This window comes from Colletotrichum jinshuiense, chromosome 5 (assembly GCF_051148585.1).
Source record: "Colletotrichum jinshuiense chromosome 5, complete sequence".
NCBI classification, from domain to species: domain Eukaryota; kingdom Fungi; phylum Ascomycota; class Sordariomycetes; order Glomerellales; family Glomerellaceae; genus Colletotrichum; species Colletotrichum jinshuiense.
In genome coordinates, this window is record NC_139312.1 from 272,420 (window position 1) to 288,190 (window position 15,771).

The following is a 15,771-nucleotide window of genomic DNA, read 5'->3' on the forward strand; positions in this document are numbered from 1 at the left end:
GGGGGGTGTGAGATTCCGCCCAGGAACCCCAAGTTGGGTAGGGAGAAGAAGGGGGAAAAGCTTTAGGCGAATTGGCTTTCCCTGGCAAAACATTGGCACTGCAGGTCTGAAGAGACGGTGAAACCACGGAGATTGGGGGGAAGTAGCAGAGTCAAATTACTATAGGATCCCACCGCCAGGTCTGGAGGCGGGGGGATCACCACGCATTCTAAACGGCTACTTGAAACGAGAGTATTTGGTAAGGCATCGTTCGGTAGAACATCTTCTCTGCTACCTGACAGGAGGCGTCATAGGAGACGTCACGTCGCGAATGCCTCTGGTATCATAATCAAAAACACCAAAGCCTGAGCCCCGGCCAGAGCCGGGCTCGCATTACGTCCGCCACCAGGCTCCATATGATTTAGGGTCGCCAAGCTAGAGAATCCAAGCAGTGCATTACAAATTGACGTAAAAAAAATGTGGTTTTGTTAATTTTCTGGGTTCTTTTCGTGCTGGTCGCGAAGAGAGGAAGGCTTGGGCCGCGGGGGTCCTTAGACGGCCGTCTTCTCGCTGTGCGCGGCGCGCGTGTTGATGTCCTCCTCGTGGTCGTTGGCGTGGATCTCCTTCTCGACCTGGTGGAGGTCGATGTGCGCGACAGCAGCGTCGCCGTCGAAGATCTTGGAGATCTCCTCGAGGGTGGGTCCGTTGGTCTCGATGTAGAAGAAGTAGACGAAGATAAGCTCGCAGAAGTCCCAGAGGGTGTAGAACAACATGAAGTTCCAGTGGTTGGGGAAGTTGTCCCACGCAAGCTTGTTGGTTTGGCTGGGAGCGGTAATGTTAGCTACGGCAGACAGAGAAAAGAAGAAGTGATCGAGAGAGAAGGAGTGATATGTTTCAACGTACTTTCCAATGGCCAGGATAGCCTGGACAGTGATGTTCATGATCATCATACCCTTGGCGCGGAGATGGAAGGGCAAGACCTCGAGCGCGTAGGCGACCAGTAGACCAGAGAAGCCAATGTCGTAGAAGATGCCAAAGATCCAGATGAAGACCAGCTGGGCATAGCCGGAGGCCTGGTTCGTGGAGCCGGAGTTCTCGAAAATGGCGCCCGTGATGGTCCAGCAGACAAACGAGCCGACCATACCGCTGATGGCGGTCAGGAACAGGGGACGACGGCCGAAGTAGTCGACGGTCAAGGCAGCACCGATGGAGCATGAGAGATCGAGGATCGACTTGCCGGTGGAGATGGCAAGCTTCTGGTTCTGCTCGGTGATGCCGGCGCCGATGTAAATGGCATCCATGTAGTTGGAGAACAGGGCGTTACCGGAGTACTGGGAGATGATACCGAGGGAGACGATGATGGCAAGGCGCCATCTGTTTCCCTTGGTCTTGAAGAAATCAATGTAGCTGGTCGTCGTCTCGGCGTTCCTCTCCATCAGAATGGTCTCCTTCATCTCGCGGAACTCAAATTGAACGGTGGCGTTGTTGAAGTCTCCGCCGGCATGGTGCTTGGCCAGCACAGCGAGAGCCTCCTCGGAGCGATCCTTGTTGACGAGGAAACGCGGGGACTCGGGAACCCACCAGATACCGATGAGCTGAATGACGGAGGGCACGATCTGGATGAAGGTGATGGATCGCCAGCACCAGTCGTTGTTAATGTGCGATGTTCCCCAACCGATACTGGCGACGATGAGAGCACCCAAGTTCCACAGGCAGTTGTAAATCTGCCAACTCAAGTCAGTAGTCGCTCCAAACTCATGACTCATTGATAGTTGACATGTTGTTGGGTATTTTGGGGGCATTGATTGGGATGCGAGAGAGTGAGGAGGGAAACATACAGCAGTGACCGGACCACGATGTTGAGGGTGGCAGATCTCGGTGAGAAGAAGGGGTGACGCCATCTGAGCCAGGGAGTTACCGAAACCGAGGATAAATCGGCCGCCGATGTACACTACAATGCAGGTTAGACTCGAGTGTGCTTTCGCAGACCAGGGCGTAAATGGGTTCTACTCACTTCCCCAGCCATTGCAGAAGGCGGTAATGACACCGCCGATGACCATGAAGGTACAGCCGATGACAATGGAAACCTTACGTCCGTAGGTGTCGGCAACGTAGGGAGTAATAAAGAAGGAGATGATGGAACCGATGTTGAACATGTTGATGAGGATGCCGAGCTTGTTGGCGTCCGAGGCGCCATCGCCGAAGTACTCCTTCCACCGCGACATCTGCTGAGATGTGTTGACAAGCATACCATCGTAACCGGTGGTGGCCGAGGCGACCATGAGAAAAACGGTCGAGAAGTAGAGCTTGCGAAGATGGGGCTCCTTGGTCCAGTAGACCTTCTCGAAACGCGGGGCCTCAGCCCGCGCGATCTCGGAGTTGTCGGCAACCGTGTGAGAGGCTGTGACCTTCACCATTGTGACGGTATTTGGGCTGTTGCTCCCTAAAGACCGGGGAAGAACTTGAAGGGTTACAGAGAGGGTATCGAAGTGGATTGACCGACTGGCGGGTTGAGGCGGATCGAATAGTGAAGGAGAGGGTCAGGGTCAAGGGCTTATATGTGTTTTCTCACAGCTCACCCCTGGCCCTTTTGCCATCGGTGCGAGAGTGCTACTGTTGCTTGCGATCTGTACGGAGCTAGTATGCTCACCCCATTTGGAGATGCGCACCCATGCAGGACTCATATGAGGGGCCGGGGTGGTGTGCCAGAACCTGGGGTGTGCGGCACGAATTGGCACCATGCGGGTAAAAATGGACAATGTGTTGTGGGGATATTTTCCCCCAGACGACATGGCGTCCAGACTGAATCTAGGTGTCGTCCATGGCCAACGGGCCTTTGTCCCCGTCACTGTCTAGCCTCCCAGGAAAGGTCATGCAAATTGGTAGATCGCTCAGAGATGGGCCAGACAAGCCCTCGCTGGGCTGGTGTGTGGTACTATGTACGCGGACATACCACTCAGCCCGGAACGAACATTGACATGGGTTTTACGGTCTGGTGTCTTGTGATTCGTGGGTTAGGACCGATTGCATTGGGAGACAAATATTCGATGCACCATTCATGTGCCACGGAAGTTGGCCTGCTGCATCCCGGCACGCGAAACGGTCAGTCGAAAATTTCCTCTCCGTGCCGTTTACGTGACAATGCAACTTTGAGGCAGCATGGGCTGGCATGTTGGAACTTCCCCATGAGCTGTTCTCCAACGAGAAATGCAGAGCCATCCGTTGCTGTCGCATCCAGGGTTCCCAGAAGCGGCCCCTTGGAGTTGTATTCCGTGACTTGTTGGCTTTCGGACCCTTAAGGCGAAATCGCACCCCACGAGGACAAGTGCAATTAAGTTGTGCCCGCATCAGGCATCTCCGGTCCGCCGGTTCATCCCTCGCAGCCAAAAGTTATTCATGGTAAATAATGACAAGTCAAGCTATGCCCTTTTCGTGATAGAGGCAGAACGAGAAGAAGAAGCTGCCATGATATACCCCCCCCTGCTTGTTGCCCGACAGACTGGTAATACCACCGCAACAACGATGGACAGCGCGCGCAGGCGAGGACTGACCTGCATCAATCAGTTGTCGTCAAGTCGTTGAAAACAGATGATGGAGAGCCCGGGATTGTTGGGCCACGGCAACGCATGAGAGCGCCTACTTGGCACCTCGGTGTACAAGATTTCCTACGAGGTAGACTTGGGGTAGAGTGGCAATGAAGACCACATCGTACGAATCCCTCGAGATGCCTAGAGACCGAGCATGAGTAAGCTTCTGCCCAGTGCGGGACAAGACTTCGGCCATTCAGACCCAAGAAAGATCATACCTGAAGAGGCCGAGGAGCTAGCGTACCAAACAACGGTTGAGCAGCCCTGTCTAGCCCCGGCGAGATGCGGTTCAGGTGTCAAGCTGATCCGGGGCAAACTAGCACAGGTGGCTTCGCAAGAAGGGCCGTCTGGAAAAAGGGCCGGCAAAAGACGAGTGCATTTAGAATTTAACCACTCGTTCCCAATTGGCCAAACCCTTGGAAAGGCTCGAAGGGGCAAGGGCTGATCGCTGGGAGAGATGGGATGTGTCGAAGAAAGTGGTGTGTGAATGTAGGGGAAACGTGGAGCCTGGGGAAAGTGCACACGGCTCACCATCCCACACAGCTCGTTGGCGGATTCGACTAGACAGGCTATTGAGCGGTTGAGAGCTGTGATGGTGGTGGGCTAAGCTTCGTGACTGGACTCGCCTGCGGCGGACCATGCGACTGTGAGGCGCAATCCGTCTTAAGCGAAGCGAGTTGGGGTCGGGGCCCTTGACTGGGTGTTGTCTTCGACAACGGGCCGCACTTTGCCATCGACTCATCGCCAGACAAATGCAGTTGGACCAGGTTAGCTGGCTTGTGATGAGACCATCGTGAAATGTGATCCCACACAATATTCGGCACCTTAAGCTACCCGTTGGTGCGATAGATTTTTTTGGAGGAACGCTCATGAAAGGAAGCCAGGTGAAAGATGTGCTGTAACCCAAGGTCTGCAGCGCGGTAACATTTGACAAGCGCCTCTGGCGAGTTTCGCGCGCATTGCGACGAGGTCTGCTTGCTTGAATATGGCAAAGATGCTTTTCTCTTGGGAGAACCCACCAGAGGTCAATGTTCGCAATGATCCACTCTTCGGATCCCAGCTGCCGACGAGGGTCACCGGGTCTACCCCGAAGACTTTCAACGGCGATAACAGGCAGCCGCTCGTACGCTCAGGGCGATCACCGTCAATCCATTTGAAAGAAAATCTCTGACAATGATAGAGATCGGGAGATGTCACGCAAGGAAGTTTGGTGCCTCATGCCAAGTCCCACTGCCATCCTTCTTTTCTCGTCTTGAGACGCTGCGCTCGCATGTCATTCCGCAGATCCTGCAGAGACTATCCAGTAGAGATTTGCTGGTCGTTATTTGAAATGCTTCAAGTGGTTGAGAGAGGCTAAGACAAACGCCAGGCCAGTGCCGTTTACCCACGCGTGACCATGCAGCCTATCCTTGCAGGGACCAGAAGACCGCCACCCTATGGTTCATGTGCGACCGAATCACCCGGCGCCTTAAGGTCGCGCGATCCGGGGGGAGTGGTGTTAGGACGCACGCAGTAGAGTATTGACCAGAGGTGCACCGACGGGCGTAAGCCTAATCATCAGATAGTGATTGAGAGTTAACAGCTTTTCTTCTTATATTCTTTGACCTTCTTGCATTCGCAGGCGGGCTGGGCCGTGTGCTGGCTGGAGAATTTGGGTTCGGTGAGGAAAGGAATAGTTGATGTTAGCTGGCAGATAATCACATCTCGACGAATAGTCTTATACCTAGGAAGGCCACCATGAAGTCGCTATCCAAGTTCTACTCTTCCTAGGACTGCTGGCCCCCGTATGAATACCACGAACAGTAAGCAAGGCCCCGGGCCCAGAGCCAGATTCTTGGGAATAGGAGTCTGTCACATCGAAACCCCCTCGAGCCGTAGCTTAATACCCAGTCAGTTGTGGTTGCCTGCTTCATCGCCATGTTCACCCTGCTCACTTGCTCACCTTAGGTACAAATTGACCAAAGTAAAAGCGGCCATAAACAGGTGATTCGTCAGGCAAGGCGACTGCACTTGAGTATCAGAGTGTTGCGCCACTAACCAAAGGATGAACGCCCCCCTCGGGAGACAGGGCCGGTCTCAGTGTCATGTTCGGCAAGGAGCCTAGCACCAACGGGGTCTAGCTCAATCCTATAATGCTCCTGAGACGTCCATGGGCCGTTTCCGTTGCATTTCCTGGAGTTCTTGGTCTCCCTACCGAGATTGGACCCAAAGGATGCAAGTCGGGCTACCGCTGGAAGGGTTGGTCGTCCGAACCCAAGCTTGAGGAAATGGAATTTTTAGGCTGGAACGACCTTACGGCGCCACTAGTAGAAAAGAACCCTTGTCTTTTTTTTGATTAAAAAGATCAATACTGGGTGCGTAGTCGAGAGGAGCTGGAGGAAGGATGGAATAAGCGGTTGCCCCGTTGTGCCGTTGGCCGGGCTCCATCAAACGTAGGATCCTTGTGTTCGATGCCAGGTTCCGTGGAGATCCGGGGGATTTAGGGCTTTGCCAGTCTCGAACAAGACTGGGCGATGTTCGTCTCGATTCACGTCCATTTCTATTCGTTTATGTGCCCATCTCGTCCCGTTGAACCCATGGGTCCGTCGAGCCGGGAACAAATTGCTGTCGATCAAGTTTTCAGCATTGCGACTCGCTTAGCATGCCGATCCCGTACGTGATGGCGCCGTTGACAAATTGGCATGGTTGGCAGTGATTGCTTGATAGACACAAGCACTATTGGGTCGTGACCAAGTCTGCAGTTCTGTGGGGATATGCGGATCGGTGTCGACTCGTCGTGCCCCCATCGAACCACTGTTTGGAGTCCAGCTTGCGCCCGCCCAGGCTCGACAATGTCCCATGACACACCAAACGATGGCGGGTGGGTGTGTTTTGCCCGCTTCCAAATCCGGGGAAGCTCCACTCAGGCCCGCCGAATGAAGCTGGACGGACGGATGCCGGGAAGATGCTTCTCAACTGGCATAGTCTAGTCTAGCGCAAGTTCGTATGCCCGCACACTGCACGGGTTGGCGTGGGCATTCCCGGCAGTCGGAGCTTAACGTCCTTCCAGCCTCCTCTTCTGCCTTGCCTTGCCTCGCCGCACCCTCGCTTCGCAAATAACCGCTGCACTGTTTGCCAGTGGTGCCTAGCTAGCTCGTTGTTAAGCATTTTAGCCGATGGCGAAAACTGTCAGGAAAGTCGGGCGAACGCTTCGGGCTGGTTGGTCCCAGATCTATGGAAGCGCCGCGGAGCCGGGTAAAGTCGAGGTGTGGTACTGCCACAGCCTACGGGAATGGTCAGGTCGGGGCAAAACAGGGGCAATGCTACGCTCTGCAGATGGAGGAAGATGAAGGCCATGCATGAGGCTTTGGGGGTTGGTAGGTGTAGTGACCGCGAGACAGGCATGCAAGATGAATATTGGGCGAGCTGAAAATAGCCACGAGACGAGGCCGCGAGACCAATGCGAATTGACATGAAAGAGACATGAAGAAGACAGACTCAAGCGGGAAAAAAATTGACCGGACGTCAAGGAATCTCCAGAAAGGCCCGAACTGGAGCTGGAGAGGATGGGGCACGGCAGGCATCACGGCGCGCCTTCCCCAGTCTCTGCCCTCCTGTTCACCACGGACCAGTCAGCATTGGCCAGTCTCCACAGCGACAAAGTGGACAATCGCCCGGATTTGACTCCGCCAACATGCATCTTTGGTGGCAGCTTCTCTCCTGTTCTGTCCAAACTTCCCGTGTAAGACTCATAGTCGATTTACATTCCATTCATCACCTCGTTCTCTGTTTGTCAACACATCTTCGTGTCTATTCTCTAAGCTAATTACATGCATTTCGGTACCCATACCGCATGTGATGGTGTTTCTCACCTGTCAACCGAAAGCAAATCCCTAGTGACCTCGATGATCCGAAACTCCATCACGCCAATTAGCCTCTCCAACCTCCACAGGTTTGTCCAGCAGTATCTCTGACTGTGCCGTTGCTAACTGCCACAATGCTGGCCATCGCAGAAGTCATTCCCAAATCCCTACCCAACAGGTCTTGATCTTGATCCCTTCCCAAAACATGTTGGTATCAGTCCCAATGCCGGTGTCCTCCGGTAAACAAGCCCTACAACAGTAAAAGAAATGAAAGGAAACCCAGGAAACAATCGGCTTTTTTCTCGACACTTCCCAGACAGACACCTCAGATAGATGAATCCAGGTCCATGCTGTCAGCCACAGAATCGGCGTACGATCCGAAAGATGCCTGCCCCTGCGACGACGACCCAGAAACACCTTCCAACTCGTTGGTCGTGATGGACTGGAGCGCCTTGTTGAACTTCTCGAGCTCGCCCTTGAGTCGCTCTCTCTTACAAGCAGTATCATCGTCCTCCTCCATCAGTCGAGAAAAGATCGTCTCGTCATGTCCACCGACTAAGCCGAGTTTCTTTTCCAGGAAGAAGTCGAGATCCTGAACAATCTTGGGCATCATCCGTGATGTAACCGAGAGACAGACTGTGTCGGTGAAGCGAAGAGCAGAGAGCATGTAGTAGCCGCGAACATAGGCAGCCACCCTCAGTTCCTTATCAAAGGTGTCTGGGCCCATTTTTGCGAGCTCGTTGCTGTGCTTTCTCTCTTCCTGGCTCCGCTGGTCGGGAGTCATTTTGTCCCAGTCATGGAACTTAAATTCGGATACCTCTCCGGAGAAGGCCTGCCAGCGCATCTCATGCCGATAGCGTGTGAGCACGCGGCTTTCAGACCGTTCGTATTCTTCAAAGGCCTTTCGGTTGACGGTGAACAGCTGGAAGGTCTCCATGTCGTAGATTTCCTTGAGGAATGCCAAAGCTTCGGCGCGACGCTCCGCCAAGAACTTGTTCATGAGATTCTTGGAGTCCTTAAAGATCAACCGCCTTTTCAAGGATCCAAACGCTTGATCGAGAGCGTAATCAACAATTCTCTGCAGCCGGCCCATAGTCTCTTGCAGAAAAGTGCCCATAGGCTGGTTCCAGGCCCTCACGGCTTGCTTGCACAGGTCCTCGTAAACCTCGTCGGGCACAATGCTGGGCATACCGGCCTTGGTCTTCGCTCTGATGTCGTCACGGATCTGAGCCAAAGTTCGAAAGCTCGCACCGTAGTTGGCATACTGCTGGAATGCAGGCGCGAGGGGCAGGACCAGGGGGGGTCTCCGGCGGGAAGGCGTTGATGGCGTGGAACCACCGTCTTCAGACTTGATGCCGGCAGCCGAAAATGAGCCGCCATTAACGACGGGCCGTGGTCTCTTAACGCTAGTGTTACCGTGTTGGCCGTTGGCGCCACGCTTCCTGTTTCCAGGAGTAACGTTGGATGCCGTATCGTCGTCGTCATCGGAAATTTCCAAGACGGGAACGTCGGATTTGTCTTTCAGAGTGAATTTGGGTTTCATTTGCAAGATGCAGTCTCGGAAGTTGTCGGAGAGAGCTCCGTAGTTGGCAGAGAAGTCTCTGCCACGAAGTGTTTCCTTGACGATGGTAGAAAAGGCCATCAAACTCTTCCTGACTTCAAGCTCGACATTATTAGGCAGTTCGGGGAGGGTGTTCAATTGCTCCTCAATTTCACCTAGTCGGGCTTGGACTTTTCGTTTAATGGACGGCAAGCTAGTTGTTGTCAGTCTCAACCGCGAAATACGTGAGATACGGTATCTTACTTCTTGGCAAACTCCTTTCCGAGCTTCTCAGAGAGAGCTGTCTTTAATTTCTCGACTCCGCACCTCTCGCGGAAGGCATGGAATTCTTCCCGCCAACGCTCACTAGCATCGTCATGGAAGAGGGCCTCTTCCCAGCGTTGTTGCTCGTCAAGCTTCTGATCAGCGGGGCGAGACGTGATGAAGAATTCGTGGCCAATCTTGTGGCGTTCACCACGCAGCATCGACAGCCACTGGGAGATGTTTCCCTCGGGCAGGAGATCTGCTTTGGTCATGACACCAATTGTCCGGTGCTGGGCGCGGAGGTCCCGGATGATGGATAAGGTAGAGGAAGTCTCGGGATCGACGTTCATTGGCACCGCCCAAATGATGAGTGCACCCGCGTGCGAGATATATTCGCGAGCCAGGTTCTCCACGACGGACACAAGATACTCATCCTCCTCACGAGCTGAGTTCCTGAAGATACCAGGCATATCATAAAACGATAGGTCGGGCAAATCGGGTCCCTTTATCTCCAAGGCGACAGTGTTGGGGCTGAATTTTGCCAACGTCTTCTCTGCTTCTTCGTCCAATAAGCTCTGCTTCGTGACGGCACCCGTTCCAGGAACGTAGAGCTCATGATTGTGGTCATGGTTCAGGATGGCAATCTGAGCCCATTTCAACACGGTATCGATGTCTGACTGGTCGTAGATGGTCATAAACTCCTTGACGACGCGCGCCTGCTTCACCCAGGGCGGGAAGGGGTTTTCAGCGGTGACATCAGCTTTGGTGATGCTGTAATTCGGCGGAGGCTGGAAAGCATAGTCCTGCTGAAGCGACACACGACAAGACCATTCAGGTCCGCCGCGGTCTCGTGCCACACTCTTGGAGACACGAATGTGAATGGGACAACGCGTGCAAACGCCTTCACTCCGTGGGAGGTTCAGCCCAGCAAGGCCCGACATGAGGCTGGATTTGCCGGCAGATTGGTCGCCGACCAAGACCAACTGAGGCAGGGCAACATCGTGGGATACGCCAATCTGCTGCAGCTCACCGAGAGTATCGTTGAAGATCTTAAGCTTGGCGCCAATGTCCCGGAAGGAGCCATCAAAGAACGAGTCGTTCTGCATGGAGGAGGCGGGCGGCTCCATCTCGCGATTTCTTACCTGCAAAAGGACAGGTTCGCTCTCGTCAAAAGTAGGATTGGTGAGAGCTGTTCGAGTAGAGCGGGCAGCGGGGATTGTGGGAACCAAAATGGAAGGCGTGGCTGCCATTTTATTTATTAGTTGCTGAGTTGGCAATGAGAGTAATGAGAAGATGGAAGGAAGAGAAGATGAGAGGAAGAGAGGAACTTACGAGCGTCGGATCTCATAAAGGATTGGTTTACATCAACAGGGCCGGTGTGGGAGGCAGTGTGTCTTGCCTGCTCTGGAGATCCCTTATATGTGTTTGTGACAGACGGAGTGGGAGAAGCCTCGCTGGGATGGAAGGCACCGGGTTCCGCTTTGATGGGCTTGTTGCCTCTCTGCGCTCTTGCCTTCGTCATGTTGGGCAAAGTTTGGCAGGAGATGCTACGAGGTTGTATAGTGAGGAAGAAATTTAAAGGCAAGAGCTGGAGGGCGGAAGGAAGGAATAAACAAGTGCTGGGAAAGAGTCGTTTGACGACACACACGACCTTTGGGCAGCAAAATAAAAAAATGAATGTCGGTAAAGTGAGAGATGAGAGGTGAAGGTGAGAGGGATAGAAGCTGAAGCTGGAGTTGAAGCTGAAGCTCCAGAAAGTGGAGGAAGCAGCTCTGGGGAGCTCCAAAGCTTTAAGAGCTCTTTCCTCGTTTAGGTGACCTGAGCAACGTGAGGTCCCACGCACCAAGAGCTCACCACGGAGTGGTTGTAAGTGTTAGGCAGGACATTTGTTAGAGGTACAGCCCACCCTGTTATTCGACATAAAAAGGTGCTGGCCGCAGTTTGAAGATTCTGGGTGGATTTTGTAGCATGTTTGAGACGTCCTGGACATTATTCTGATGTTTCCATGGCTTCGTTGGTGAGTATATCCGATGATGTGTCTGGTGCCCTCAAGTAGTTGCTATCAATGACTATTGCCGACTGGAGTCTGCGAGGTGCATCGTTGTGGTTTTGCGACAGGGATGTCAAGGACCTCAGGGGCGCAAAAGAATGGCTGGTGGTGGAGCTTGGCTGTGACGATCCCCCTGGAAGACAACGACGCGAGCTGGTACTTGCTGGAGCTGTCCTAGATGCACAAGAGCCCGCCAAATTTGGCGGGCGATGTGTGTGCCCTCACCTGGTCAACCATGTCACTGTTTGCCTTTCAGGCACCACCCGTCGCGTGTTCTGGCTACTTTACACGTTCCTGACACGGTCGTGTATCTACGCGTAAATTGCCTTGGCCGAATTCAATTGGAGAAGCTCCATGCAGGATACTTGCAGCTTTCAACGTCGCCTCTCTCCAATGATGATGGTGATGATGAGACATTGGCTCCATGGTGCCAATGACTGATCAATGGGAGAGCATGATTACTTCTGGCCCAGGTTGGCTGTGGTGGAATCGATGAATGAGAGAGCTCGGTAGCTAGCAGGGACAGCTGGTAAAACAAAACAAAATAAATAAAAATCGGACAGTCACAGGTATAAAAGAAAGTGACGTCTGGACACGGACACGAATGAGCTGTCGAGCTCATCGCATGTGTTCCTGACCTGAGCCACTGTGCCAGCTATCTGAGCTACGTTCTTGCCCACCAAAGGAGCCACCACCCCGCACAGGGTCCTGGAGTAGGTAGTGTACGTAGCTAACAGGTACCTCTGCTAGGCCACTTTTGGTCCATTGTTTCAATAGTCCCTCGATAACAACACGAGGCGACGCCGCCACACCTGGACATGGCACGAGCCACTTTGCAACCCCCCTCTCCTTGAACCCCTGCCAACATGCATTTGCCTGCCGTGTCTGCCCGCCCTGCACTGTGAATTATTCTTAGGACGTCAAGGTTAGGTGAACTTCTCAGGGGCGTCTAAATCCTCGAAGCGGTGACGTTGCAAATAGCGACCCTGTTCACAATCCTCCCTCCTCACCACCACAATCCCAAATTCTCTTCCAGCGCAACCATGTCGCTGCAGGTCCCCTACCGTGGAAAGGCGCCCAGAGAGGCTGCCACCAAAGCTGTTATCCTGGTAGGGACACCTTTTTTTCTTCCCTCGTGTCGCTCTACCGTGCGGCGCGTGCATCTCCAACTCCCCGCTCAGCTCCCCTCCCTTCCAAACGCTCTGCTCTGAAAACGGTCGCAAGCTAACCATGAAACTCCAAAATTCCAGGTCGGTGGTCCTTCCCGAGGCACTCGATTCCGCCCTCTTTCCCTCGACGTCCCCAAGCCCCTCTTCGAAGTCGCCGGCCACCCCATCATCTGGCACTGCGTGACCGCCATCGACAGAGTCCCCGGCAATGAGATCACCGAGGTCCTCATCATCGGCTACTACGAGGAGTCTGTCTTCCGCGACTTCATCAAGGATGCCTCCAACGAGTTCCCCAACCTCGCCATCAAGTATCTGCGCGAGTACGAGGCTCTCGGCACCGCTGGTGGTCTCTACCACTTCCGTGACGCCATCCTCAAGGGCCACCCCGAGCGCTTGTTCGTCTTGAACGCCGACGTCTGCTGCTCTTTCCCTCTTCACGAGATGCTCCAGCTCTTCCACGACAAGAGCGCCGAGGCCGTCATTCTGGGCACCCGTGTCTCCAACGACGCAGCCACCAACTTCGGTTGCATTGTCAGCGACGCCCACACCCGCCGCGTCCTGCACTACGTCGAGAAGCCCGAGTCGCAAATCAGCAACCTCATCAACTGCGGTGTCTACCTCTTCTCCACCGATGCCATCTTCCCCTCCATCAAGTCCGCCATCAAGCGCCGCACCGACCGCCCCTCGCGCCTCATGTCCTACCCGAGCTCCGAGAACCTCGAGAACAGCTTCATCATCGCCGACGATGACGAGGAGCGCAAGAACCAGGTCATCCGCCTCGAGCAGGACATCCTCGGAGACCTCGCCGACACGAAGCACTTCTTCGTCTACGAGACCAAGGATTTCTGGCGCCAGATCAAGACGGCTGGCTCCGCCGTCCCCGCCAACGCCCTCTACCTGCAGAAGGCCTGGCAGAGCGGCTCCAAGGAGCTCGCCGAGCCCAGCGCAAACATCATTGCCCCCGTTTTCATCCACCCCACTGCCCAGGTCGACCCCACTGCCAAGCTGGGCCCCAACGTCTCCATTGGACCCCGCGTCCACGTCGGCCCGGGTGCCCGCATCAAGGAGTCCGTCGTCCTCGAGGACTCCGAGATCAAGCACGATTCCTGCGTCCTGTACTCCATCATTGGCTGGGGCAGTCGCGTCGGTGCTTGGGCTCGTGTTGAGGGTACTCCCACCCCCGTCGGCAGCCACACGACGAGCATCATCAAGAACGGTGTTAAGGTCCAGAGCATCACCATCCTGGGTAAGGACTGTGGTGTCGGCGACGAGGTTCGGGTGCAGAACTGCGTGTGCCTGCCGTTCAAGGAGTTGAAGAGGGTAAGAATCACTGTTCTGCCGACAGTATTTCCCCCAGCTGACAGTCGTATAGGATGTTGCAAACGAGGTTATCATGTAAGCCGACAGGCTGTGGATACGGTAGATGTTGTTGGGATAGCGGACGACGTAATGAAGAAAGGGTTTGCAACGGGGTCGAATAGAGCTCCATCACTCTTCATAGATGCATGCGTCTTTGGTCACAAAAAGCACAAGTCGAATTCAGCCAATTCAGAGCGTTTCAATGTGCCCCGTCTTTTTCACTATGTTGCATAATTCTCTCACTCTCGGTAGGCAGTGAAGTCGATCTAGGACATTGTGAGCCCCCTTTTTCACCAGGTGAGGTGAGGAATACGCAGCCTAGAGAACGAGCAGCCCGTAAATACCTGACTGATCTTTCATGTCCCGATTTCAAAACACCTTTGTTGTTGAAACCCTGAAGCCGTCAAGCCAAAACATGTCGCCTCAATAAATATTCGCAAAGCACCAAGATTGGGGACATTCTTTCTTTGACAAAATTGTTCCATCATTTTGCTTTGTCGTTCATCTACGCACATTTATATCGGAAGCTGTGACGGTCGAGAAAATGAGCACGCTGCGTCCCACCACCACCACCACCACCATCATGGCCAAGGAAAGCCTCCCGAAAAGAGTCCTCATGCAGAAAGGCTTTGCCTTTCCACCCGGGCCCATCTTCCCTGATGACGGCGAGACGATCCGGCGTGTCTTGAGCGCCATCTTCGGCGACGAACAACTTTCTGCCGAGATCGCTGGTGGGCTGAACTATCAGGCTCAACACGCGCTGACCGACGTCTTTCACGTCCTCCTCGACCGAACCAAACTCTACATCGCGGTTCGCGGCCACTCCGTCTTCTACGACACAGTCGCCTTGGAGCTTCGCACCAGGGGCGGAATCACTGCGGAGATTGTCAAGATCCTCGACGACAGCTACACCGAGGCCCGTCGCCAGTATCATCAGGGCAAGTATCAGCAGGGCAAGTCCCGAATCACCGATCTCGCCGTGACCGTCGATGCTTGGATCCGAGTCAGAGACGTCGTCGCGGAACTCCCTGCCCTGCAGACCATCTCTCTCGCAGTTCGGTCAGACAATATGGGAGCGCTCACCTCTGGGCTAGAGAATACTAGCATCAACGACAGCGACGATGCAGGCGGCGGCAGCGAACCCAGCTGGCCTCCCGCCTACTTCGCCCCCAAAGACGCCGCCATCATCTCGTCGAAGAACCTGCGAGCCCGCCTCGTCGGCAAGACCCCCCAGACGCCCGGCAGCCTGCCACCCCTCCCGACCAAGAACACCTTGCCCACCGAGACTCGGGTCTTCCTCTGCTCCCTCCTCCTGATGAACTACCAGCCTACGAGCACCTGGAAGCTGGCCCCGGCCCCCGTCGCCCAGATGATGAACACGCAGGAGCGGTGGCTCTGGTCTGACGTGTCGGGCGGGGAGTCTTGCGTCTGCTTCAGCGTCGACGTCTTCGCGAAGGAGGCCGCGGGAGCCCTTCGCTCCGGCAAGGACCTCTACATCGCCCTCGCCACGCCTTGGTTCGGCCGCACCTGGGGCTCCATTCCCTCCATCGCCGGTCCCCTGCGTGGCGCCGTCGATATCACGACCCGGCAGGCCCTCCTCTGGTCCTCCCTCTGTCCCCGCCTTGGCTTCGCCATCGTTCTCCATAGATACGCCGACGGCTTCGAGCTCGTCATCTTCGACCCCATCGCCCGCTACGATCACGTCAAGAGCGACCCCAACGTCAAGGCCAGCATGGCCTTCATCTTCGCCTTCCGCCAGGCTGTGCGGGACGAAACGGAGAGGGCGGTGCAGGAGGTTGGGGGACGGCTGGTCCGGGGTTGGTACGGCGGTAGGCTGGGCGCGGTCGCCGACGGTACCGACAGTGTTCAGCTCTGCAGCGAATGGATACACGGCCTCGTGGCGGACGGCCGCGACAGAGATCCCCTGGCTGTCGCGGACGACGTCTGGGCGCAGTGGGGCTTCGAGGAGATTCAGATGTGA

At 54.9% G+C, this 15,771-nt stretch overlaps 4 protein-coding genes across 4 annotated transcripts; 2 read left to right on the forward strand and 2 right to left on the reverse strand.

Annotated features, from left to right (window-relative positions):
- Positions 1-530: 530 nt before the first annotated feature.
- On the reverse strand, positions 531-2,396 carry EsH8_V_000067 (general substrate transporter; the record flags this gene model as incomplete). Its single annotated transcript, XM_083272583.1, has 4 exons — positions 531-801; positions 883-1,703; positions 1,818-1,930; positions 1,994-2,396. The coding sequence occupies 4 exons, from the start codon at positions 2,394-2,396 to the stop codon at positions 531-533; spliced, it is 1,608 nt and encodes a 535-aa protein (XP_083125298.1).
- Positions 2,397-7,733: 5,337 nt separating this feature from the next.
- EsH8_V_000068 (P-loop containing nucleoside triphosphate hydrolase protein) lies at positions 7,734-10,734 on the reverse strand (the record flags this gene model as incomplete). Its single annotated transcript, XM_083272584.1, has 3 exons — positions 7,734-9,162; positions 9,213-10,455; positions 10,545-10,734. The coding sequence occupies 3 exons, from the start codon at positions 10,732-10,734 to the stop codon at positions 7,734-7,736; spliced, it is 2,862 nt and encodes a 953-aa protein (XP_083125299.1).
- Positions 10,735-12,305: 1,571 nt separating this feature from the next.
- Positions 12,306-13,830, forward strand: EsH8_V_000069 (mannose-1-phosphate guanylyltransferase; the record flags this gene model as incomplete). The annotated part of the gene is made up of 3 exons (XM_083272585.1): positions 12,306-12,371; positions 12,513-13,751; positions 13,804-13,830. 3 exons carry the CDS (start codon positions 12,306-12,308, stop codon positions 13,828-13,830), a joined length of 1,332 nt encoding a protein of 443 aa, XP_083125300.1.
- Positions 13,831-14,334: 504 nt separating this feature from the next.
- On the forward strand, positions 14,335-15,771 carry EsH8_V_000070 (uncharacterized protein; the record flags this gene model as incomplete). Its single annotated transcript, XM_083272586.1, has 1 exon — positions 14,335-15,771. The coding sequence occupies one exon, from the start codon at positions 14,335-14,337 to the stop codon at positions 15,769-15,771; it is 1,437 nt and encodes a 478-aa protein (XP_083125301.1).